At 37.2% G+C, this 26,259-nt stretch overlaps 1 protein-coding gene across 1 annotated transcript; it reads right to left on the bottom strand.

The window, feature by feature from the left end:
- Positions 1-12,031: 12,031 nt before the first annotated feature.
- LOC101421817 (UPF0235 protein C15orf40-like) lies at positions 12,032-12,412 on the bottom strand. The gene has a single exon (XM_012518596.4). The coding sequence runs from the start codon at positions 12,410-12,412 to the stop codon at positions 12,032-12,034; it is 381 nt and encodes a 126-aa protein (XP_012374050.1).
- Between the last annotated feature and the right edge of the window lie 13,847 nt (positions 12,413-26,259).

Raw genomic sequence — 26,259 nt, 5'->3', positions numbered from 1 at the left:
GATTTACAATAGCGACTAAAAAGGCAAATTATCTAGGAATAAATCTAACCAAGGATTTAAAGGATTTGTATGCAGAAAACTACAAAACATTGCTAAAGAAATCAAAGAAGGTCTAAATAATTGGTAGGACTTTCTGTTTTCATGGATTGGAAGACAAAATATTGTTGAGATATCAACTCTACCCAAAGCAATCTATGAATTTAATACAATCTGAATAAAAATTCCAACAGCCTTCTTTGAAAAATGAAAATGCCTATTGTCAAATTTATGTAGAACGGCAAACAGTCTCAAATAACCAAAGCCTTCTTGAAAAAGAAAAATGAAATTGGAAGATACACACTTATTGATATTAAAAGTTATGTCAAACCCACAGTATCAATATAGCTTGACATCCTCACAAGAACAGACACATAGACCAAGGGAATCAATTTGAGAGTTCAAAAATTAGCCTTCACATCTATGGCTGATTGATTTTTGAGTGCTAAATCTGCACAATGGAGAAAGTATAGTCTCTTCAACAAATGGTGCTAGGAAAAATAGATGTTCATATGCAAAAGAATGAATGTAGACCCATACGTGGCACCATATACAAAAATTAACTTGAAATTTATCAAAGACTTAAATATAATAACCAAATCTATAAAACTCCTAGAAGATAACATAGAGAAAGATCTTCAGGAGATTGTACAAGGTAATGGTTTCTTACACTTTAAACCAAAAGTATGAGCAACAAAAGAAAAAAATAGATAAGTGGGATTTCACTAAATTTAAAAACTTGCTCAACAAAGGACTTCATCATGAAAGTAAAAAGACAACATATAGAATGGGAGAAAATATTTGGAAATCACATATCCAATGAGGATTTAGTATTCTAAATATAAAAAGAAATCCTACAACGTAATGATGAAAAAACAATCTGTTTTAAAAAATTGGGAAAGGGCTGGAAAAGATCTTTCTCAAAAGAAGATATACAACTGGTCCAAAATCACATGAAAATGTTAATGTAATTAGCCACTAGGGAAATGAAAATAAAAATTGCAATGCAATACCATTTTCCACCATTAGAATGGCTACTATTTAAAAAAATGAAAATAACAAATATGGAAGAGAATGTGGAGAAACAGGAACATTCTTCCACTGTTAATGGAAATGTAAAGTCATGCAACCATTGTGGAAGAGTTTGCTGTTTCCTCAGAAAGTTAAGAATAGTATTACCACATGATTTAGCAATCTTATTTCTACATATTTAACCAAAAGAAGTGAAACTATAGCTCAAACAAATATGTGTACGTTGATGTTCATAACAGATTATTCACAATTGCCAAATGGTGGAAGAAACCCAAGGGTCCATCAACAGAAGAATGGATAAACAAAAGGTGATGTATACATACAATGTAATATTAACCATCAGTAATGGGGATTGAAGTTCTGATATATGTGATAACATACCTTGAAGACATGTTAAGTTAAAAAAGCCAGGCTTAAAGAGGCAATATTGTATGATCTCACTCATATGAAATAATTAGAATAAGCAAATATATAGAACCAGAAACTAGAATAAAGATTACCGCGGGCCGGAGTCAGGGTAGGAAACGGAGAGATAATGCTTAGTTGGTACAGAGTTTTTCTTTGGGTTGATGAAAATATTTTTTTTAGCTTGTAAATGTAATTAACAATGCTGAATTATATATTTGAATGTGGTTAAAAAAGGACATTTTAGATTGTATGTATGTTACTAGAACAAAACTTTAATCAAATAGGTCTGTACAACAAAAACATTGAGCTCTTATGTAAACTTTGGGCTATAATTAATAGTATAATTATAATACTGTTGCTTTATCAATTTTGTCAAATTTATCACACTAATTCATGTGTGTGTAGAGAGGGTGGTGTTTTTTTTCCTAGTTGCTAAAACAAATGCTGTACAATGCTTTACAACAAGTATTTATTGGCTCTAGGTTTTCAGACTAGGAGACGTCCAAAATTGAGGCATCAGTGAGATGATGTTTTCTCCCTGAAGACTGGCATTATAGCTATGCATGATCATCCCTGAGTTTCTTTGACTTTTCCATCACATGGCAATGCACACGGAGGTGTTTTCTTTCTCTTCCTGATTCCAATTGACTCCCACTTTCTGGCTTCTCTCCCTGTCTTACTTTCTCTCTGCTTATAAAGAACTCCAGTAATCTAAAGTAAAGCCTAATCTAATTCAATTGGTCTATACCTTTTCTGAATACATATCTTGTAGAGATCCAAATCCACCAGAATGTGAACCTAGATCAAGAACATGTCCAAGCTGAGGTACACAATTCAATCCACCACAGTCCACCCTCTGAAATCCCAAAATTTGTTTCATACACATGAAAAAATACCTTAATTCCTTTACAAAATCCCAGAAGCTTTAAATCATCTCAGTAACAATACTAAGTACAAATCTCATAAAAATCAGCTATTGGTGTGGTCCATCCTGGGGAAATATATCGCTTTACCTGTGGACCTGTGAAACCTAGAAAACAAGTTATCCACTTCCAATATACAATGGCGGGACAGGCTAGGATACACATTCCAATCTAGAGGGGAGAAATTATTAGGAAAATAGGGGCTACAGTTCCCGAACATGTCCAACACTGAGAAGAAAAAACTCCATTAGATATCAAAGACTGAAAGTTATCTATGGATTAGTATTTGGTTTTCTCAGACTGATGGAGGAACAAACCCTTCCAAGTCACTTGTGTGGGGGCCAAACATTTCCCAAACCTATCTAAATGTTGGAATGGTGGCTAGGCATTCCATAGATGTGAGGTCACGTGCCTCATCCCCTTTGAGCATTGAGATGGCGTCCAGACTGTCCACAAATGCTAGAGCAAAGGCCCCACACTCTCTGACATTGGTGTGGTGGTACTGACTCTGAACAACCCCTTCCAAGTGCCAGGGTAGATAACCTGCCCATGTCAAGTGCTGGGGTACAACACCCTTCCCACACATGTGAGTTGGCCTGAACAAATGACTTGAGATTTCTTTGGTCCAGACCTCAGCTTCTGTAGTTTTGCCCTTCAAGTTTATTCTTCCTTCAATTCATCCCTTCCCTGACCCTTTCAATCCAATCTGTCAGTGGTTTTGTGCATTCAAATTTTGCAAAAAACTTTTGACTTTGCCTGCAGTTCCAGCAGGTCCAAACAATCAAGCAATGATCAGACAATAGAACTTTGCATAGATTCTCCCTGGATAACTGCATTTTCAGTCCTGACTTCCACCGAAGTGGCTGACTGGATCCATGTTCAGTCACACACTCTTAAGCAAAGTCATGTTCAGTCTAACACATGGAGTCCTGTCCTCTGGATATTCACTTCCCCCAAATTCATGGATGCTCCCTATAGAGCTACATCTGGCCCTAGTCTAAAAGCACACTATGTAGACAGGCTCAGAATTTTCCAAACCCTCAATTTCTTGCTTCTTTGTGCTGAAGAGTTCCATTCTCAGCTTATCCCCTTCCTCTTGAGTTTTACTATTACCTGCAAGAGGAGGCCAGGCTGAATCAACAACACTTAACTTGGAATTCTTTTCAGCTAAGTATCCAAGTTCATCACTTTCATGTTCCACTTTCAATCTGCCCTCAGAACACAATTTTGCCAAGTTCTCCAGTTTATAATGAAGATAACCTTTCAACCAATTTCTATGATAATAAAACATTCATCATTTCCTTCTAAGGCCTCATGACAGGCAACTTTAACACATATTTCTAATAAGTCTTTCCAAAGCATCTGGGCTTTTTTCTTTCAAGCATCTCACAGTAATTCCAGCTTTTCCTTCTTTCTCAGTTCAAAGCACTTTCTACATTTTAGGCATTTGTTATAGCAACACCCCAATTTCTAGTACCAGAAATGCATTAGCTTTTCAGCTGCCCAAACAAATATCATAGAATGGTTTGATTGATTTAACAACAGGAATTTATTGACTCATGATTGAGAGTCTAGGAGAAGTCCAAAATCAAGGTGTTAACAAAGCAATGTTTTCTCCCTGACAATTGTGACATTCTAGGTCTGGCTGCCAATGATCTCTGGAGTTCCTTGGATTTCTGTCACATAACAATGTACATGATGGTGTCTTCCCCTTCTTTTCCTGGTTTGGTTGACTTCCAGCTTCTGGCTGCCCTCTGACTTTCATGCTATTTACAAATGATTCCAGTAACCTGGATTAAATTCCAACCTGATCCAGGTGAGCCACAGCCTAACTGAAGAAGCACCTTGAAGAGATCCTATTTGCATTGGATCCACACCCACCAGGTGGCAGATTAAGAAGAAAAACATATCCAAATGAAGTTATACAATTCAGTGCACAATGGGGATATGGGAACTCGGTATTTTCGGCATGATTTCTCTGTAAGCCTACAACTCCTATAACAAATAAAAAATAAAATATGTTAAAGAAGATATCCCAGGTTTCTGGCCTGAGCAAGTTATAAGATGGAACTGCTATCATCCAAGACAGAGAATGCTGAATATGAATACAGTTGGACAAGTTTAGTTTGGGATAGCTACTGAATTATCGAGAGATGATAGTTCATTATACAAATTAGAAATTCAGGACAGAACTCTAGTGGATGGCATATTAGTTAGGGTTCACCAGAGAAATAGAATTGATAGGATATGTATCATATATGCACACATATATGTAATTATTAAGAGATTTATAATAGGAATTGGTTCATGTCATCCTGGGGATTGGCATTCCTATTCTGTAGGGCAAGTTGTAAATTGGGAGCACAAATGAAGGTTTTGATGAATTTAATAGGAAAAGATGGCTGGCAAAAGTAAAGATAGAAGTTCTTTCTGATGGCTTAAACCATCAGTTCTCTCTTTAAGGTCTTCAACTTGTTGGATGAGTTTTCATTTATTACTGAGGCCAGTCTCCCTTGTTGATTGTAGATGTAATTAGCCATTGATGCAATCAATTGATATAATTTAAATCCACAAAATACCTTCACATTAATAGGCCAGTGCTTGCTTAACCAAACAACTGGACACCATGATCTAGCAAAGTTGACACACGAATTTAACATATACAGTCCACCCCTTCTTAATTTGGCATCCATATATATCTCCTTAAACCATCCTTAATCACTGAATAAAAACAATACCAGTTATACTTTTGCCTAACATAGTTCAACTGCCTTATGTATAATTGACAATGAACTAACACTTTCCCTAGAAGATGATGCAATCCTTGGATAATCGCCCTTAAACTTGATATTCTATAACTTAAATAATATGACATAAAGTTAACACAACTTACGTTTTTTGACAAGGGGATAAAATACAGAAGAAAACAGTGATATTTAATTTATACATACATATATAAATGGATTCATTAAAAAAGAAAGGTTACTAAAAACTACTATAGCCCTCATTTCTGCAACTGTTCACATGATCATAACTCAAATTTATAATGGCCTTCTTCTACTACCCATTCCATATTCACTTTATCCTCAGCAAGCACCTCAGCTGGTTATGGTTCTGTGCCTGGTTTGGTGATCCAAACCTTAGTTCCTGAAGGTCCTGGGACATTAGTATTCCTGTCTGATTGTTGCAGTTTTCCATTAACTTTAATCACAGGGCATGATAATGCCAAGTAATTCCCTATAAGATGTCCTGTGTTCCATGCAAATTCTTCTTTATGTCTATTGTGTAGTGGCAGTGCAAGTTTCACTTTTTAAAATTTCTCTCCCTCTCTGTCCCCCACCCCCAGTTGTCTGTTCTCTGTGTCCATTTACTGTGTGTTCTTCTGTGTCTGCTTGTGTCAGCAGCACCCAGAATCTGTGTCTAATTTTTTTTTTTTTCCATCATATTGCTGCATCAACTCTTCATTTGCATGGTGCTATTCCTGGGCAGGCTGCACTTTTTTTGCCCTGGGCAGCTCTTCTTACGGGGTGCACTCCTTGTATGTGGGACTTCCCTATGCAAGAGACACCCCTGCATGGCATGGCACTTCTTGCGTGCATCAGCACTGAGCGTGGGTCAGCTCATCACATGGGTCAGGAGGCCCTAAGTTTGAACCTTGGACCTCCCATGTGGTAGGTGAATGCCCTATCTGTTAGGTCAAATCCATGTCACCCAAGTTTCACTTAACAATCAGGATCAATTACCACAGAGGATACAATAATTCCCTTATTTTCTTATTGATTTAGCAGGATGAGGGGCCCAAATTGGCTGGGAAGGAGTCTTAACCTCCATTTCAGGGGAATCATTGTCATGTCTCCTGACAGAAACACTCCCTCTTTTGGAACTAACACCTGTAGACAAGCAAAGATTAAGGATGCAGAGACAGAAAGTAAACAATTTTACTAATGGATCAGTAGTGGTAATAGCAACTGGTGCCACTCCCACTTTCACCACTTGATTCCTGGACACATGAATACTGATTATGGAGAAACAGCACCATAGAGTGGACACTGATTTAGAGAATATGTAGCCTCATGGATAACAATGCTTCAGCCCTGCAATGTATTGCTACTCAGTTGGCACTGAAATAGCATTCCACCATTTTATCAAGCCAGCTGCTTCAGGATGATGGGGAACACAGTAAGATAAGTGAATTTCATGAGCATGTGCCCAATCCAGCATTTCACTTACTGGGAAGTTGGGTACTTTTATCGGAAGCAATGCCATAAGGAATTTTGCATAAGGCAATTTGTAAGTCTATGCATGGGGGTTTGGCAGAAGCATTGTGTTCAGAGGAGACAAATCTGTATCAGAATATGTGTCTATTCCAGAAGAGTAAAATGCAGTCCCTTCTATGATGGAAGTGGTCCAATATAATCAATCTGCCACTGAGTAGCAAGCTGATCCCCTTGGTGAATGGTGCCATATCAAGTTCTGAATGTTGGTTTCAGCTTTTGACATATAGGGCATTCATCCATGCCTGTATCCAGGTTACCCTTGGTGAGTGGAAGCCACTATTAATGTGTCCATGTATAACCTAACCTCCATCCCTACCAACATCACCACTTTGTTCATGAGCTCAATTTGATAATGACAGGAGTGGCTGGGGAAAGATGCTGACTGGTATCCACAGTATGGATACTCTTATCTAACTTATTATTAAAATGCTCCTCTGCTGAAGCCACCCTCTAGTAAGCATTCATGTGGGACACAAATATCTTTACGTTTTTCACCAATTCAAAAGGGTCTATCCATATACCTTTCCCTCAGACCTCTTTGTTACCAATTTTACAACCACTGATCACAGCTTATTAATCATTATACAAATGCACTTCTGGCCATTCCTCCTTTCAAGCTAAATACTCAATGTTCTGCCCACTGGAATGATTTCCCTTCACAACAGTCCTTCAGATATGTCCCAGAAAGGGTCTATATTGCTTTCTGTTTCTAGGTGGTGCCTGTATATTATACAGAATCATCTGTAAACTAGGATAGAGTTTTCTCTTCCTCAGTCAACTTATCACGGGAAACGTCTCACCTGGCCATAGTCATGGACTGAGAAAGAGAAGGTAATGTGGCAGCAGTGGAGGCCATGGGCATTTAGTCAACTTCTTCATGTAATTTGTTCCTTTAGGGCTTGCTTAAGCCTGATTTTATATATACTACTTCCAGTTGATGATGCGATGCTGCTGTGCACACCAAACTTTATAGCTTTGTAGGACAAACACTCAGTTTATGATGGGCAACTCAGGTCTCACAGTAACTTGGTGGCCCATTTTAAGCATTTGATATCTACCAAGGTCCAGTTACATGCCAAAAGGGATATCTTGACATGACCGCTGTATGCCTAGAAATTTCACTGAGGTGTAAGTCTCCTGAACTTTCATTTGATTTTTCTCCCACTCTCTGATTGGTAAAAGCCTTAACAATATGTCTAGAGTAATATCTACTTTTTGCTCAGTTGGTCCAATTAGTATGGTGCCACCCATAAAATAATGGACCAGTGTGATGTCCAGTGAAAGTAAAGGTGATGAAAGTACCTGTGAACCAGATTATAGGAAAGGGCTAGAGAGTTGATATACCCCTAAGGTGAAAGTGTATTGCCAGCCTTGCCAGGTGAAAGCAAACTTTTTAGTGGCCTTTAATTATATGTAGTAAGAAAAAATCATTTGCCAGATCAATTTCTCTATACCAAGTACCAGTAGATGTGTTGATTTGCTCAAGTAATAATACAACATCTGGAACAGCAACTGCAATTGCAGTTACCACCTGGTTAAGTTTATAATAACCCACTGTCATCTTCTAAGATTCATCTGTTTTCTACAGAGGTTAAATAGGAGAGTGGAATTGGGATATAATGGGAATCACCACCCCTGCCATTACAAGTCCACTAATGGTGGCACTAATGTCTGCAATCTCTCTAGGGATGTGGTATTGCTTTGGTTTACTATCTTGCTAGGCAGAAGCAGTATATTGATGTACACTCAGAATTTCCTACAATAATAAGCCTCACTCCATATGTCAGAAAGCCAATGTGGGAATTCTGTTGGTTGGTGAGTATGTCTGTTCCTCTTATACAGTCTGGTACTGGGAAAATAACCACAGATTAACTTTCAGGACCCACTGGATCCATATTGAAATGGACCTGAGCTCGCACTTCATTGAACACTTGACTTCCATAAACCCCTACATTGACTGATGTGACAAAGTGGCATTTTGGGTTTCCTTGAATTAAGGTCATTTCAGGACCACTGTCCAATAATTGGTGAAACAACTTGCCATTTCTTTTCTCCAATGCGCAGTCACCCTATTAAAATTCAATCTATTTGTGTCACTGAGTGTAAGGTGAATTTCCTGTAGACAGCATATATATGGGTCATATTTCCCTATTCATTCTGCTAATTTGTGTCTTTTAATTGAAGAGTTTAATCCACTAATATTCAATGCTATTATTGTAAAGGCATTACTTACTTTCTATTTTTTCTTTAAGCTTCTATATGTCTTATTTTAGTTTTATTTCTCTTTATCCATTAATTACTCTTACTAATAACCTTCCTTTCTACTCCCCTCCAACCTTCTCACTCCTGTTTTTATCCTGTCAGCCTGCAGATCTTCCTTTAATATTTTAAAAAATATTTTACTACAAGTTTGTTTCTTATCACATTATACCTGATATTAAATAATAATTTTTTAAATTTATTGAAGTATATCACTCATACATAAACATACATAAACAATAAGTGTGAGGTAATAGTTGTGAACTTACAAAATAAACATATGTAACTTCATAAAGGACTCTTACATCTCACCCTACCACTAATGCCTTGCATTGCTGTTAAACCATTTTAACTAATGATTAAAGAGCTTTGTCAAAATATTACTACCAAGCAAAGTATGTTCCCCTAACCCCTGTATTATTGTTATTATTTTTATATCATTTATATATGAACATACATAAACAATAAGTGTATAGTAAAAGTTGTGAACTTACAAAGGAAACATGCATAAATCATACAGGGGTCCCATACATCAACCCTCTGCCAACACCTTGTATTGTTGTTAGATGTTTGCTACAAATTATGAAAAAATATTGTCAAAATCTTACTAATAATTATAGTCCTTATTTTATATTTGGTGTATTTTTCTCCCAACCCACCCTGTTATGATTTTTTAAATGTATTTTTTTTATGACAGGAGTTGTAAACTGATAAAACAATCATGCACATGTGCAAAATTCCCAAATACCCCTCTATCAACAACCACACTGAGGTGCAACATTTGTTACAAACAATGTAATTTCATCTGATTGTTACCAAGTCCATAGTGTACATTTGGCTCACATTTTCCATACTGCCCCATTGTCAACACAGTACATCTTTGGTATAGATGTAAGAATATTATATTATTACTGCTAACCTCAGTCCATAGTTCACTGCAGTTTTATCTTTCCCATGCTTTGCCACATTCCCACCACCCTGCAATAGTGATGTACATTTGCTGTAGCTATCAAAGGACACTCTAGAACCTGTACCATCAACAACAATTCTCATCCATCTCTTGGTTTACTGTGCTATTCTGTTCCTAGAATATTCTCTAGTGTTCTGTTAATTGGCATTTAGAAAGTGGCAACCACTTTCAGTCGCATCCCCATTTATAAACTAGCTGTTACTATGCGTTACCATCCACTGTATACATTCCCACACTTTTACAGTACAGCTAATTAAAACTGCTACATACATTAAACATCAGTAGTAAATCTCAGTCTTCCTCTTATCTACTTTAAGAATCCACCACAACCACCAGGTCTTGAAGCTATTTTCCGATAATTTCTTCTAGAATCTTTATGGTTCTTGCTTTTATTTTTAGGTTTTTGATCCACTTGGAGTTAATTTTTGGGTAAGGTATGAGATAGGGGTCCTCTTTCCTTCTTTCAGCTATGGATATGCAGTTCTTTCAGCACCATTTTTTGAATGGACTGTTCTGCCTGAGCTGTGTGGGTTTGACAGACTAGTCAAATATCACTTGACCGTACATGTGAGGGTCTGTTTCTGAACCATTAATTTGATTCCATTGGTCTATATATCTGTCTTTATGCCAGTACCATGCTGTTTTTACCACTATATCTAGGTAATATAATTTAAAGTCTAGAGAGGTGAGTTTGTTTTTCCTTTTTAAGATGTTTCTGGCTATTCAGGACTGCTTACCCTTCCAAATAAATTTGATAATCATGTTTTCAAATTTAAAAAATGCTAGTGGACTTTTTATTGGGATTACATTGAATCTGTATATCATTTTGAGTAGAATTGACATCTTAATGATATTTAGTCTTCCAATCTGTGAGCATGGAATGTTCTTCTAGTTATTTAGGCCTTTTAAAAAAATTTCTTTTAACATTGAGTTGCAGTTTTCTGAATATAAGTGCTTTACATTGTTGGTTAAGTTTAATCCTGACTATTTGAGATTACCTGTCATATTTAATTTCACCACTCTTTTGACACTTTTAGTTACTTTTATTGATATAATCTTCATTTCTAGATTATCTTCCAGACCTCAATCTCCTGTCTTTTCTTTTCAGGCTCTGGCATACCCTTTAGAATTTCCTGAAAATCTGGTCTCTTGGTTAGAATTCTCTCAGTTTCTGTTTATCTATGAATATTCTAAACTTGCCCTCATTTTTTGAAAGACGATCTTGCTGGGTATAAGATTCTTGGCTGGAAGTTTTTCTCTCTCTCTTTTTTTTTTTTTTTGGCTTTTGAAGCTTTAATATGGATTTGATTTCTGATAGTCTTTTACAAATATTGAAAATAGCTTCCAGATCCTCTTTCTTCTTTTAAAGATCTTTGGAGAATCACATGAGTTACCGGATTTTATGAGTGCATTTATCATCAATGTTCTGGAGAGAAAAGTATTCATTGACTTCTTAAAATTATAATCGACATCAATAAATTACAAGTCTTGATTATTCCTACATATTTTTTTTCATAAAAGGCTCAGTATACTTTTAGAAAGACAAAGAAAGCATTTTTTTTTTGCATTTAGACAAGGATTTTAAAATACAAGGCAAGACTACAAAGCAGTGTGACAATTATTCTTTTGATACTTGTAAAATGAATTAGAAGGTAATCCCTAGAATTCAAGAAATGTTCTGAACAAGTAAAGCATGAATAGAAATATTATCATTTTAATTTTCAATGAGGATAAACTACAATGAACCAGGAATGAAGGGATCTGGGTTCTAGTCACCACCTTGCATGGTGTGATCTTAAGTCTCTCAATTCTGGATACCAGAAGCTCCATCATAAAATGAAAGAAATGAAGTGATGTCATCATGAATATCCTTTCCAACTCTGCTGTTCTGTAGTGCCATGAAGTCACAGTTACATGCTCCAAGCTGTTTTGGGTCAGGGATTTAAAACCCTATAACTAAAGTACAGTACTTTTAAAATTTCTACTTCTTTTTTTAAGTCTTGTTCTTAATTTAAAAATATATTTCGTATTCTTCTGTGCATTTAAGTATATTTTCCTACACAACAGCTTCTTCATTTTTAGCAGTAAAAAAAGTTTTTCAAGGATGATTTTTGCATTTCTGGCCTCTATTTGTTTTCAGCTTGGTTTTTTAATTTCTCCAAGATCTCTTTTGGAGTTGTGGAGGCCAAAAGCTTCACCACCTTCTCACAAGACTTACCACACTTATCCAAAACCACATCACTCTTTCTGAGTTCTAAGACCTTGGAAAGGTACCGACAGAGCTCAGCATTAGCCTCTCCTTCTGAGGGAGGTGCTGCAATAGCGACATTTATGGCTTCAGGTGTCGAATCTGTTATAGCATTTTGCTTGGAGCCAGGTTTGGCATGGATGGCTATGGTGACACAACCTTTAGGATCAACTGCCACAGGACTAGAGGCAGGAAGTAGTCTCTCTGGTTCCTTGCTCTGGCTTTTACCCTTGTTCGTGGCACCAGCTTTCTTAGGCATCTCAACGCCGAAATGGAGCGGAGCGGGCGTCCAAGTGCCGGGCGGCCGGGAGCTGCCTCAGGCCTAGGGGATCCACTGCATCCCCGCCCCGCCCCCCCGGGAGGCTCAGAGATGTTGGCCGGTGCCGCGGAAGTTTTTCTCTTATAGTATCTTAAATATATCACACCATTGCCTTCTTGCATTCATGGTTTCTGGTGAGAAATCAGCACTTAATCTTATTGGGTATCCCTTATATGTTATGCATTGCTTTGCTCTTGCTGTTCTCAGAATTCTCTCTTTGTCTTTGGCATTTGACATTGTGATGAGTATGTGTCTTGGAGTTGGTCTATTTGGATTTTTTCAAATGGGAGTATGTTGTGCTTCTTGGACATGGAATGTATGTTCTTCAATAGGGTTGGGAAATTTTCTACCATTATTTCTTCAAATATTTCTTCTGCCTCTTTTCCCTTCTCTTCTCCTTCTGGGACACCCGTGGCATGCATGTTTGCATATCTTTTGCTGTCATTTATTTCCCTGAAACCTTGCTCAGTTTTTCCATCCTTTTCTTCATCTGTTCTTTTGTATGTTCACTTTCAGAGGCCATTTTGTCAAGCTCAACAGTCCTTTATTCTGCCTCTTCAAATCTGCTATTATGTGATTCCAAAGTTTTTAAAATTTAATTTATTGCACTGCTCATTCCCATATGATCAGCTATTTTTCCATGTATGCTTTCAAATTCTTCTTTGTGCTCATCCAATGTCTTCTTAATATCCTTAATCTCTTTCTCCATCTCACTGAAATTATTAAGGATGTTTGTTTGAAATATATGATTAGTTGTCTCAACTCCTTTATCTCATCTGGAGGCTTACCTTGTTCCTTTAACTGGGCCATATCTTCCTGTTTCTTGGTGTGGATTGTAATTTTTTGTTGGTGTCTTAGCACCTGACTTACTAGAGTGTTTATTCTGGGTGCAGTTTTCTCTTTAGTTTAGGGCTTCCTGCCATTTCTCCCTTGCCAATTGTGCAATAGGAACCAAGGTTGTAGTTTGTGCTATAAGCTGTCGAGGCTCATGCCCTCATTACCCCAGAGACTGATGAAGCTTCTCCCAACTTTCTCCTTTGCCAGGAGTAGGGACAGAGTCACAACTGTGTGGAATAAACCAAGTAAAGCAGGCCTAGACTCTAGTTGCCCAGAGAGACTGATGAAGATTCATGTCTCTTTCTCCCCTGCATGGGGCAGGGATGGAGTTGCATGTGTGGGTAGCGATCTATGCAGTGTGGGTCCAAATGACCACAGTTACCCCAATTGACTTCATTTTATTCAGTCTATGCCAGCCAAATGTACCTGCAGTTACCTGGATAGGCAGCTGCAGGGCCTGCCAGTGTCCTCCCTGTCAGAGGTGGGGCTGATGCCTAGGCTGAGGCTGCAGGCTGATTCAGGTGAAAGAAAATGGTTCTTATCATCACTGTGATTTTCAGTCAGCCCAGGTTCCTCTCAGGCTGGGGGTGGAGTCAAAATGGCAGCTCCCATCCTCTTTCTGACCTGGACAAGTTCAAAACTTTAGCTGTTCTTAGGGTTATACTCTAGCCAGCTGAATACACCAATCAGTAGCTGAAATCAGTGGCCAACCATCTCCTCCTCCCCTGTTTTTGGGAAATGGAGCTTCAAATTCTAGCCACAGAATAGCTCCTGGGGCTGCTTGCACTGCCAAAGTAGGATGATCACCAGCTTCTGTGGCTTGGTCATTAATTTCCAGGAGAGGCTGGTGCAGGTTCCCCCAGCTTCCTCCCTGCTTGAGGTGGGGCTGGGGACTATACTAGAGCTGCAATTTGATCTAGATGGAAAGATGCTGGTCCCTACCAACACTGTGATTTTCATTCCGCCCCACATCCCCTCATGCCAGGCACAGAGTTAAGATGGCAGCTACTGGCCTCTTTCTGGCTTGGAGACGTTCAAACTTTAGCTGTTCTCAGGATTATACTTTAGCGTGATGAATTTACTCATCAGTAGCTGAAGTTGGTGCCCACCCGTCTCTTCTTCCCCTGTCTCTGGGAGGTGGAGTTTTCAATTCCAGCTGCATAACAGCTCCCAAGGCAGTTTTTGCCTCCAGTGGAGGATCAGCACTGGCCTCCATGGCATGGAATGCTCTACTTATGATTCTTCTCTGCAGATGGGCAGTCTCCTCCTTCCATTCCTTTGAGTATGTTGCAGAATGCTCTTCAGGTCTCCTGGAGCCCCCAAACAGGTGTTTCAGCTAGCTTTAGATAGCTCTGGGTGCTTACAAACTGCCATGTAGGAGGAGCTCACTCTAGAAGCTACTTTCACACTGCCATCTTGCTGGTTGCCCTCTTCCTTTAATATTTTTTGAAGTTTAGGACTCCCTTTCAGGCCACTAGCAACTGACTAGATACCACCTTTCTGACTGCCTGTACTCACCAATCAATCACTTCCACAGCCTAACCCTCCACAGGTACCTAAATGAAGAGAAAGAAAACAAAAAAAATCTCTCTAGGTTCTCCCTCACAGGCCTACTTGTCCCACAAATCCTTTTCTCCTGGGAGTTAACTGGTCACCAGCATGCACCTTTTATTATCTGATGGCTCCCCTCTCCCCTGGAGCCTGCTGTGCACCATCCACTTTCCTGATCACCTCTCTTGCTCCCGCAGAGTTGGCTAGGACCTGGTCTGCCTTCCTGATCACCACTGCCACTCTTCTTTCTCTGGAATTGGCTGTGAATCAGCATGCACACCTGATTACCAGATGGTTTTCCTTTCCCCTGAAGCCAGCTGGGTGCTGGCAGGCACACCTGATGATTGCTTGGCAGCTCCCCTTTCTCTTGGAGCTGACTGGGCACAAGTCCAAGCACCCAATTACCTCCCCAGATTCCCTCTCCCCTGGAGTCAGAACCAGCTGTGCTCCAGCACACATGCTCAATTGCCCAGTGGCTCCCCTTTCCCCTGGAGCCCCCCCCTCCCCTTCCAGCTGCTTTCTGTGATAACCCTCTGAGAGCTTCCCTAATGCCATGCAAGCCTTCCTATCTTCCTGCAATTTCTGGAGAAGTGCAGCCTGCCATTCCCTGTGCTGCCATCTTGGATCTCCTAAAGTCAGGCTATTCCATTACTGCTTTGACTCTGCTTTTCATTAATGATAGCCACACCCAGCTTGTATTTAGTACTGTCATTTGGTTTTGCCAATCCAGGATCCAATCATTCCCACTATGTTTAAGGATCCAAGTTCAGTGGCAGCAGTTCCCACATTCATATCTGATCTATAGAAAAGAGTGACTACAGAGCTCTTCATGAATGACAGTTGCTTTCACAAATTAATTCCTTACAGTCCTGGTGAATGGTATTTTCTTTGGACATTCCTGGGTTGGGTGCTCAGGTCTTACATGGTAAATCCACTCTGACATTCCAATCTCTCTAACCCTTTGGATCCCCCCATCTACCTTATACTGGGACAGCTCTGGCATTTCGACTCCAGCTAATGTAGACCAACTTCTGTCCCATGCATCAGCTAACCACCCAAACAGACTACTAGAGCCATTTCTAACCTTTAAATCTATGACACTGAATCCAGAAAATCCACTTAGTGGGCCAATGTCTATGAATTCAGCATTTTTCAATATTATGTTCCTTCCACCATTATCCCACACCCTTAATATCCATTCCCCCACATGTTGTATTGATTTATGTCTATTTTGAGTTGTTTTGAAGAGTAGTACACTTCCTCATGGGTGACCTTCTGTATCCTACCTTTCTGTGCCTTTTGGGATTTCAATCTAGTTTTAAGTCTTGAAGGAAAGAGGTATGGTAGGGCTAGTCATGAGAGGACTTAGGAGTGCCTTTCAAGGCAACTACCTCAGGACATTCCATTGAGTTTCATCTAATGAAACAAGGTTAATCTCTTCAGAGGTAGGTGTGAGGGCTTTTGCCTAAAAGTTACAGGTTTACTTACCAGGCAGAGCCTGTTATAAGTCTTAAGAGTTGGTTGCTAACAAGGAGGTGAGGATGGTCAACCACCACACCAAGGAACTGAGAGAGTCTACAACTGCAAGCAGGAGAATCCCATCCATCAGCCATGTGGGATCTAAGCCACCTCTCAATTTAGAGGTAGAGTGAGCATCATCACCCCAGGCATCCTCAAGATGGAGGAACAAAATATGGGTTAGAGTGGACTTACTGATACTTACTTACTATTTTAGAATTACTATGACCCTATAAATGGAAGAAATTATATCATTGATGTGGAGAAAGTGGCCACGTGAGTTGCTGAAGGCAGGAGAAGGAGAAAGAGGTGTGATATGGGGGAATTTTTGGGACTTGGAGTTGTCCTGAGTGATATTACAGGGACAGATGCAGGACATTATATTTCCTGCCATAACCCACTGAATGGACTTGGAGAGAGTGTAAAATACAATGTAAATTTTAATCCATGCTGTGTAGCAGTGCTCCAAAATGTATACATCAAATGCAATGAATTTATCACACTAATGGAAGAAGTTGATGTGGGAGGGGTGGGAAATGTGGGGAGTGGGGTATATGGGGACCTCGTATATTTTAATGTAACATTTTGTGTGATTTATGTATCTTTAAAAAAAGATAATTAAAAAAGAAAAAAAAAGAAGTAGTTGCAAAGGATGATTTCTCAGGACAGACTGGAAATCATGTGACTGAAGCCTCAAGGCAGATGTTTTCAAGTTTATATAGCAAACAAGACACTGAATAATTTAGAATTTCAATCTCCTCCTGACATCATTATCAGTCCATATCTACCCATTTCAATTTTCAGGACCCCATTCCTTCCCAATCAATGCCCTCACTTTAAGAGCAGACACCTTGCAAGATTGGAATTTCAATTTATGTTGTAATTTAGCCACGTGCATAATGAAATTCTGGATCTCATCTTCTGAAATATCAAATCTGCAGGTATAGGAAATAAGTTTCCTTCAGGACGCACACAGAAATCTTCATGCCCTTCATGTAGTTCTGGAGATGCGAATTTGAAGCCTTGAGCTCATCCTTTCCTTTAACTAGTATATCTGGCATAGTTAGAAACAACAAGCTAATATCATCATACTTTTCAACTACTCAAATCTCTGCTGTGATATCAAATATACTTTCCCACAGATTTGCTTCTTATAAGCATTTGAGTAACAGTATCCAATGATATTATTTTGGGTATATCTATTGTCAAAGTACCCCATGGACTATATCATTAGTAACTAGATCATGGGAAAGAGACATTAGGGCATTTTAATCTAATACATTAGAGAAGCATTCCAAAACCCAGGAACCAACTCAGAAATCTCCTGTGTAAGATTCTATTTCTCAAGACCTAAACCTGGTACTAAAATCTGTATTAGTTAGGGTTTTTTAGAGAAATGGAAACATACACACACATATATTAAGATATTTATTATAGGAATTGGCTCACATGATGGCCATGAGGATTGACAAATCCAGATTCCATAGGGCAAGCTGGAAGTTTGGAACTGCAATGAAGGTTTGGATGAATTCCCCAGGAGAAACTGACTAGATGAAATAGAGACAAAATTTCTCCTTTCTGATGGCTCAAATAATCAATTCTCCATTTAAGTTCTTCAAGAGATTGAGTGAGACATCTGTCATTGCTGAAATCAATCTACTTTGTTGATTGTAGATATAATCAGCTATAGATGCAATCAACTAACTTATGATTTAAATCCACAAATACCCTCACAGCAACAGTTAGACCAGTGCTTATTTCAACAAACATCTAGACATCACAACCTAGCCAAATTGATACATGAATTTAACCATCATAGGAGGGATATGCAAATTTGAGATTCATAAGAATATAGGTTATATAACCATGAACCTAAATGAAATCATGAAGGGACTGGATGAGACTAGTAAAGAGAAGTGAACCAACAAATAATGAAAACTAGGCAACCTAACATTAAAGAGACTTCTGTTTTTCTTTTGCTTTTGGGAGGTGTTAGGGATTGAACCCAGGACCTTGTACATGTGAAGCAGGCACTCAACCATTGAGCTATATCTTCTCCCCAAGACTTCACTTTTGATGAAGAGATTAAGAAGATCGAAGGAAATCTGATTTGTATTAGGATAGATGGACTCTAAACCTTTTGTCTTGTTTTTGCTTTGTTATTTTTTTCTCCCTTACTTCCTGTATATATAGTTGACAGAAATATGAGCAACTGCAATAATCCCTATGTCTTATTGACCCATGGAGTGAGAACTAGTATTATAAGAAGTGCTAAGTGGAAGTCCCCAAAGTGCCCTATGTTTCAAAAACCAATTATTCAAAAGCAAATTCACATTTCCTGGGGGATGTCACACATTTTGTGGCTACCATCAAAGATTTGAATGATGCAGAAATTGTGACTTTGAACATAATATTTAATGCTGCAATTTCACCAATGCAAAAGACTTTGTAAAATGACTGTAAATTATCATATGCTTAACCAGGTATTAATTCCAATTACAATCATGAACCCAGGTGTCTCTCTACTGTGTTAGCAGCATAAATCAGTATAAATTCTCTAATACTTGATATTCATATATATGTGTATGTGTGTTTTAGGTACTGGGGCTGGGGATTGAACCCAGGACCTCATATGTGAGGAGCAGGTGCTCAACCACTTGAGCTACATCTGTTCCGTGGTATTCATATTTTAATAGAGGAATTTATTTATTTTTCTTTCTATCTCAGTTATAAGAAAGAGAAGATATGTCTTATCTCCTGTAGAGTACTTTCTCTTTGCCATAACTCTGAGATCAATTCCCCTAAATAGCACCACATTTTGGTGCACAAAGATCTTGGTCATCATACCAAAACATAGTATGACATGCTTCTTTACCACATTGATGACCTCATGCTTCCAAAGAGTGTATAGCAAGAGACACGCAAGCCCTGGAGATGTATTCATAAGATAGATGAATTGTTGAAGATGATAGTTAAACCCCATGCAGCTAAGAATACTGCTTGTCATTGATAGATTGACAGCTATTAACTAGTTAGCTAGTTAGATGAAATATAGTTTAGTCATAGATTGTATATAGACATTGATATAAAAAACAGCTAAAGTTACATGCAGGTACTATATTCACAGTTGTAGATAAAAATCCAAATTAGACTCAATTTCTAATTTGAAGGACTAAAAGCTAAGAATCAAGGGAAACAGGATGCCTAACCATGAAACAAATAACATTAAGGGTGTATTTCTTAAAATTTAAAAATAAATTCAGCCTGAAATTTAGGAATGTTGATAGGCACAATCAAAAAAGGAAAATATCCAGACATTAACTAAAAAAAGTTTTGATACTTTAAAAACAAAGGCAGCACCCTATGAACTGCTGTTAAGGAGAAAGATGTTAAGGAGGGATAAACTGTGACAATTAATAATTTTGAATCTCAATTCCAAGTCCATAGTGAAAAAGAATATGGAGGGAAGCCACACAATGTTAAATGAGATTAGCTCAATATTACTTGACCAAAATGATTTTCCTCTTTAAAAGCAGAAGGTGAATGTATTTCATATCTAGGGACTAAAAAATTTGTCAACTGGTTAATCTATTGCCAAGCTTAAAGCAAGAGATGATTAAAAACTTGAAGAGCAATGTAAATTATGGGCAAATAATGAATTTAAAGTATAATATATTAATTAAAGACAATTGAGTATGACAACATAAAAATTGTCTTCAAAATATTTTTATCAAGATATAAGAATAAAAGTTATATAAAGAATAGAGAATATTGCTAAGTTACTTTCTCAATCTTGTTAGTATAAAGTAAAAGAGTTACATAAAAAGGTAACTGAATAAGTATTAAAATTATCAAAAGTTATATAAAATGCTTGTTAAATTTTTAGAAAAAAGTTAGATGATGCATTATAGTATATATATTTTTTAATAATATTTTTTAATTTTTACATAAATGTTAAATATAAGGGAGTCCCATAAGCCCCACTCCCTCCACCTCTCACACTTTCCCACATCAGCAAAGTCTTTCATTAATGTGGTACATTTGTCACAATTGATGGACATGTATTGAACCATTGCTACTAACCATGGATTACAGCTCACAGTACAGTTCACACCCTGTCCTGAACAATTTTATAAGTTATGGCAAAATATACAATGTCCTGTATCCATCACTGCAATGTCATGCAGGACAACACTAATATCCTCAAAATGCACCCATATTACATTGATTCTTCCCTCTCCCATCCCTTAGAACCTCTGTGGCCACTGCCTTAATATCAATTATAAAAGCTCTTCAATTGCTAGAATAATAAAGTCTATAGTAGAATAATAATAAGTCATCTTAGTACATTGTTTATTCCACAATCTTGAGAATTTTGGGATGGTGATGCCCCCTGTGCTTCTAATTGATAGGGAGCTTAGATCCTTTGGGAAAAATGGATGAAACTATCTTACTTGCAGTTGCGCACATTCTGTTTCTTGATATGGGCGTTGTCCATCATCATCTCCTTGTTAACTTTCCTGGGTGAATTCAATGAATTAGAGAGTAGGTGTTGCAACTTTGTCAAAGCTCAGGGCTCCACTAGCACATGGACAAATCAAATATTTAAATGTCTGGGACATATATTTATCAAATATAATGCTAATTATAAGTTCAAATAAAAAGAACAGAAGAGCTGTGTGTGGAGAACTTATAAATATGTCTAATTCTGTTACACTAGAAAGCATAAATTCAAAAGTAAGGTCCAATGACAGGGTGTTGCATTCCTGAGCTGTTTGTTCTGCTTATACCATCTAGATGTCTCTAGAGCCCTCAGAAGCTCTACTATTTGAAGTACTATTTATTGTGGCAGTGAATGATATCCAGTTGAGACTTGCATAAGCATAACCTCTAGAATGAACTTCCTATTCACATTTGAAATCTCTTAGCCAGAAAAACTCATTTGTATTTACCATTTCCTCCTTCTGATTAAGTTCTTTTTCCAGATGCATTGCTAGTTGGTACTAGGTAATAATCCCTCAATGCTATAGTGGCTTGTCCCCAGGAATCATCTCCCATGATAGGGGGGAGGTAGTACCTTTATATCTTAAGTTTAGTTTAGAGAAAGTCTATACTTGCGCAACAGGAGGCTTTCAGGAGGTAACTCCAAAGCCCTATATAATACTTGGCTAAGTTTCAATTTCACAGGATAAGGTTTGTAAGTCCAATCATCAATATCAAGGGCCTGCACAATGGTCCATCTCCTTCACCAGGAACCACCCCTGTACTTGGCTGATTCTTGCTGTCCTATTAGAGATGTAGGAGAACTCACCCAGATGGGAATTCAATATTCTTTCCATTATTATGTGGATCGCCACCTACCAAGACAATTCCCCATGAAGACTTGAACGTGTTCATATGGTTTAGAGGTGTGCCTCAGGTGAACCACTTCCCATGCATCCCCCCATCACTGATACTCTGAACCAGTGATCCTCCCCTGCCACTGTTGTGACCCTTCTGTGATCCAAAACATTTCCAAAAATGAAGCCAACAAAATAACCAAATAAAATTAATAAGTGAAATAATTTAAGAAATAACCAATAAATACAAAAAATTTTTTTAATTTTAAATAAAAGAATTTCAAAAAATTTTATGCATTGTGTTTTTCATCACTCTAAGATTTCTTTATATATGCTGACTATTAGGCTCCTATTGGATAGATGGTTCCAAAATATTTTCTCCCACTGGGTAGGCTACCTTTTCACTTTCATGACAAACTCTGTTGAAGCACAAAAGCTTTTAATTTTGAGAAGGTCCCATTTATCTATTTTTTATTTCATTGTTTGTGCTTTGGGTGTAAAGTTTATGAAACCATTTTGTACTGCATGTTTTCATTGATGCTTCCCTACATTATCATCCAGGAGCTTTATAGTCTTGGCTCTTTTATTATCTAAATTTTTGATCAATCTTGAAATAATTTCCTATAGGGCATGAAATGGAAATCCTCTTTCATTCTTATGGAACCTGAATATCTGTTTCTCTAAGCACCATTTTTTGATAAGGCCATTCTCTCCCAATTGAGTGGGCTTGGTGGCTTGTTGAATATTAGTTGATGGTATATGTGAGGATCTATATCAGAACTCTCAATTCTGTTCCATTGATCAGTATGTCTATCCATGTGCCAATACCATGCAGATTTGACCACTGTAGCTTTGTAGTATGTTTTTAATGTCAGGTAGTATGATTCCTCTAATTTTGTTTTTCTTTTTCATTATGTTCTTGGATATTTGGGGCCCCTTTCTCTTCCATATAAATTTCATAATTAGCTTTTCCAATTCAGTAAAAAATGCTCTTGTAATTTACTTGAGCTTGCATTAAATCTGTAAATCAGTTTGGGTAGGACTGACATTGTAATGATGTTTAGTCTTCCAAACAATTAACAGAATATTCTTCCATTTATTTTGGTCTTCTCTGAATTCTTTTTACAATGTTGTGTAGTTTTCTATGTGCACATCCTTTACATCTTTAGTTTATTCCTAGATTTTTTAATTTTTAATTGCTAATGTAAATGGAAATTTTTTTCTTGATTTCCTCCTCAGATTGCTCATTATGGGTGTCCAGAAATGCTACTGATTTTTGCCTGTTGATTTTATATCCTTCCACTTTACTGAACTCATTTTTAAGCTCTAACAGCTTTGTAGATTCTGTAGGACTTTCTATGTATAGGACCATGTCATCTGCAAATAGTGAAATTTTTACTTCTTACTTTCCAATTTGGGTGTCTTTCATATTGCTTCCTTCCCTAAGTGCTTGAGAAAGCACTTCTTTATTTTTTATTTTTTATTTTTTTGTCTTTTTTTTTTAATGTAACATTCAGAAGATATGAGGTCTCCATATACCCCCACCCCCCTCACCTCACTCCTCCGCCCATAGAGAAAGCACTTCTAAGACAATGTTAAATAAACGCAGTGACAATAGGCATCCATGTCTTTTTCCAGATCTTAGAGGGAAAAATTTTAGCATTTCACCATTGAATATCGTGTTAGCTGTGGATTTTTCATATACACCCATTATAATGTTTAGGAATTTTCCTTCTATTCCTATATTTTGAATAGTGTTCAGCAGGAAAGTTTGCTGTATTTGGTTGAATGCATTTTCTACATCAATAGAGAAGATCATATGATTTTTTTTGATCTGTTAATGTGGTGTATTGCTTTGATTGATTTTCTTATGTTGAAATGTCCTTGCATACTAGAGACGAAATCCACTTAGTCATGATGAACAATTCATTTGGTGTGTTGCTGAATACAATTAGCAAGAATTTTGGGGAGGATTTTAGCATCTAGGTTCATTAGAGAGATTGGTCAATAGCTTTCCTTTCTTGTGGTGTCTTTATGTGACTTTGATATTAGGGTGTTGTTGGCATCATAGGATGAGTTAGTCAATTTTCCCTCCACTTCTATTTTTTGGAAGAGTTTAAGCAGGATAGATATTCTTTCCAGAATGATTGGTAAAATTCACCTGTGAAGCCATCTGGTCCTGGACTCTTCCTATTTAGAGGTTTTTGATTACTGATTCAATCTCATTATTTTGATTGGTCTGTTGAGTTAATCAATTTTCTCTTTTGTGAGTGTAGGTTACTTGTGTGTTTCTAGAAATTTGTCCACTTCATCTAAATTATCCATCTTCTTAGCATACAATTTTTCAAAGTATCATCTTATGATAATCTTTATTTCTTCGGGGTCAAGGGTGATATACACTCTTCATTTCTTATTTTATGTATTTTTACCTTGTCTCTTTTTTTTCTTTGACTAGTTAAGGGTTTGTCAATTTTATTAATATTCTCAAAGAACCAGCTTTGGTTTCATTAATTTTTTAAGTGTTTTCTTATTTTCAATTTAATTTAGCTCTGCTCTAATTTTTATTTCCTTTTTTCTACTTGCTATGGGATTATTGTTCTTTTTCTAATTCCCCCAGATTGTAGTTAGTTCTTTGATTTTAGCTGTTATTTCTTTTTTAACATAAGCATTTATGGCTATGAGTTTCCCTCTCAGAACTTTTTTTACTGCACCCAGAGTTTTCATATATTGTTTTGTCATTTTCATTTTTTTCAAGGTAGTTAGGGATTTCTTTTACAATTTCCTACTTGACCCATGGATTATCTAAGAGTGTGTTATTTAACTTCCATACATTTGTGCCTAATCTGGTTCTCTGTCCCTTACTGATTCCCAACTTCATTCCACTGTGGTCAGAGAAATTACTTTTAATCTTTCTGAATTCGTTAAGAGTTGTTCTGTGGCCTAGCATGTGGTCATTACTGTAGAGTGGTCCATGTACACTCAAAAAGAAAGAATATCCCAGTGTATTTGAGTGTAATGTTCTTTATATGTCTATTAGGTCTAGATCCTGTACATATTATTTAAGTCTCTGCTTCTTTACTAATCATCTGTTGAGATGTTCTGTTTAATATGGATAATGGTGTATTAAAGTCCCCCACTATAATTATAGAGACATCTGTTTCTCCACTTAGTTTTTCCAGGATTTGCCTCATACATTTTGAGGTCCCCTAGGTAGGTGCATAAATGTTTATGATTGTTTTTCTTCTTGATAGATCACCCTTTTTATTAATATGTAGTGTTCTTCTTTGTCTCTTACAATAGTTTTACATTTAAAGTCCATATTGGTGTAGCTCCTGTCACACTTTTTTGGTTATAGTTTGCATGTAAAATTATTTTCAAACTATTCACTTGCAACCTCCTTGCATCCCTGAGTCTAAGGTTAGTTTCTTGTAGACAGCATGTAGATGCTTTATATTTTCTTAACCATTCTGCCAATCTGTGTCTCTCGATTGGAAAGTTTAATCCATTAACATTCAACGCTATTACTGTCAAGGCGTTACTTACATTAGCCATATTTTCTTTAGGCTTATATATGTCACATGTTGTTTTCATTTCTCTTTTTATATTTTTAACTATTCTTACCAATAATCTTCATTCCTTCACTCTCTTACAACCCACTCCCTCCTGTTTTGTCCTTTCAACCTGCAGAACTCCCTTCAGTATTTCTTGAAGGATATGTTTCTTGTTGACAAACTTCTAAGGATGCAGAATTCTTGGCTGAAAGTTTTTCTTTTTTTTCTTTTCTTTAACACCTTAACTATGTTATACCACTGCCTTCTTGACTTCATGGTTTCAAATGAGAAATCAGCACTTAATCTTATCAAACTTCTCTTGTACATGATGGATTTCTTTTCTTTTGCTGCTTTTAGTATTCTCTGTCTTGGGCATTGGACAATATGATAAGTTTATATCTTGGTGTCTAAGCCTGATAGGATTTATACTGTTTGGGTTGTGCTGTGCTTCCTGTATGACCATATTCTGCAAAAGATTTGGGGAATTTTCAGGCACTACTTCCTCCAGTATTCTGCTTTCTCTCTCTTCTCTTTTTCCTCTAGGATGCCTATAACACATATATTTGTGTGTTTTGCTTTGTCATTAAAATCCCTAATCCCTGTTGGATATTTTCTATTTTTTAATCTATCTGTTCTACTGTCTGATTTCAGATGTACTTACTTCCACACCACTGATTCTTTCCTCTGCCAGTTCAAATCTGCTGTTATGTGTTTCCAGTGTATTTTTGTCTTCTTCCATTGTGTTGTTCATCACCATCATATCCATTATCTTTTTATGCATGTTTACAATTTCTTCAGTTTGTTCCCCCAGTGTCTTCTTAATATCCTTTATCTCACCCTTCACTTCATTAACTTGATCCATAATATTTGTTTGGACATCCTTGATTAGTTGCTCCACATTCTGTACCTTCTTCTTTTTTTTTTTTGGTTTGTTCATTAGACTGGGCCATGTCTTCCTGTTTCTTAGTATGACTTGTAATTTTTTGTTGGT

The sequence above is a fragment of the Dasypus novemcinctus genome, chromosome 3 (genome assembly GCF_030445035.2).
Source record: "Dasypus novemcinctus isolate mDasNov1 chromosome 3, mDasNov1.1.hap2, whole genome shotgun sequence".
NCBI lineage: Eukaryota > Metazoa > Chordata > Mammalia > Cingulata > Dasypodidae > Dasypus > Dasypus novemcinctus.
Note: the sequence above shows the minus strand (reverse complement) of the source record. Positions and strands in the feature narration are given on the sequence as shown.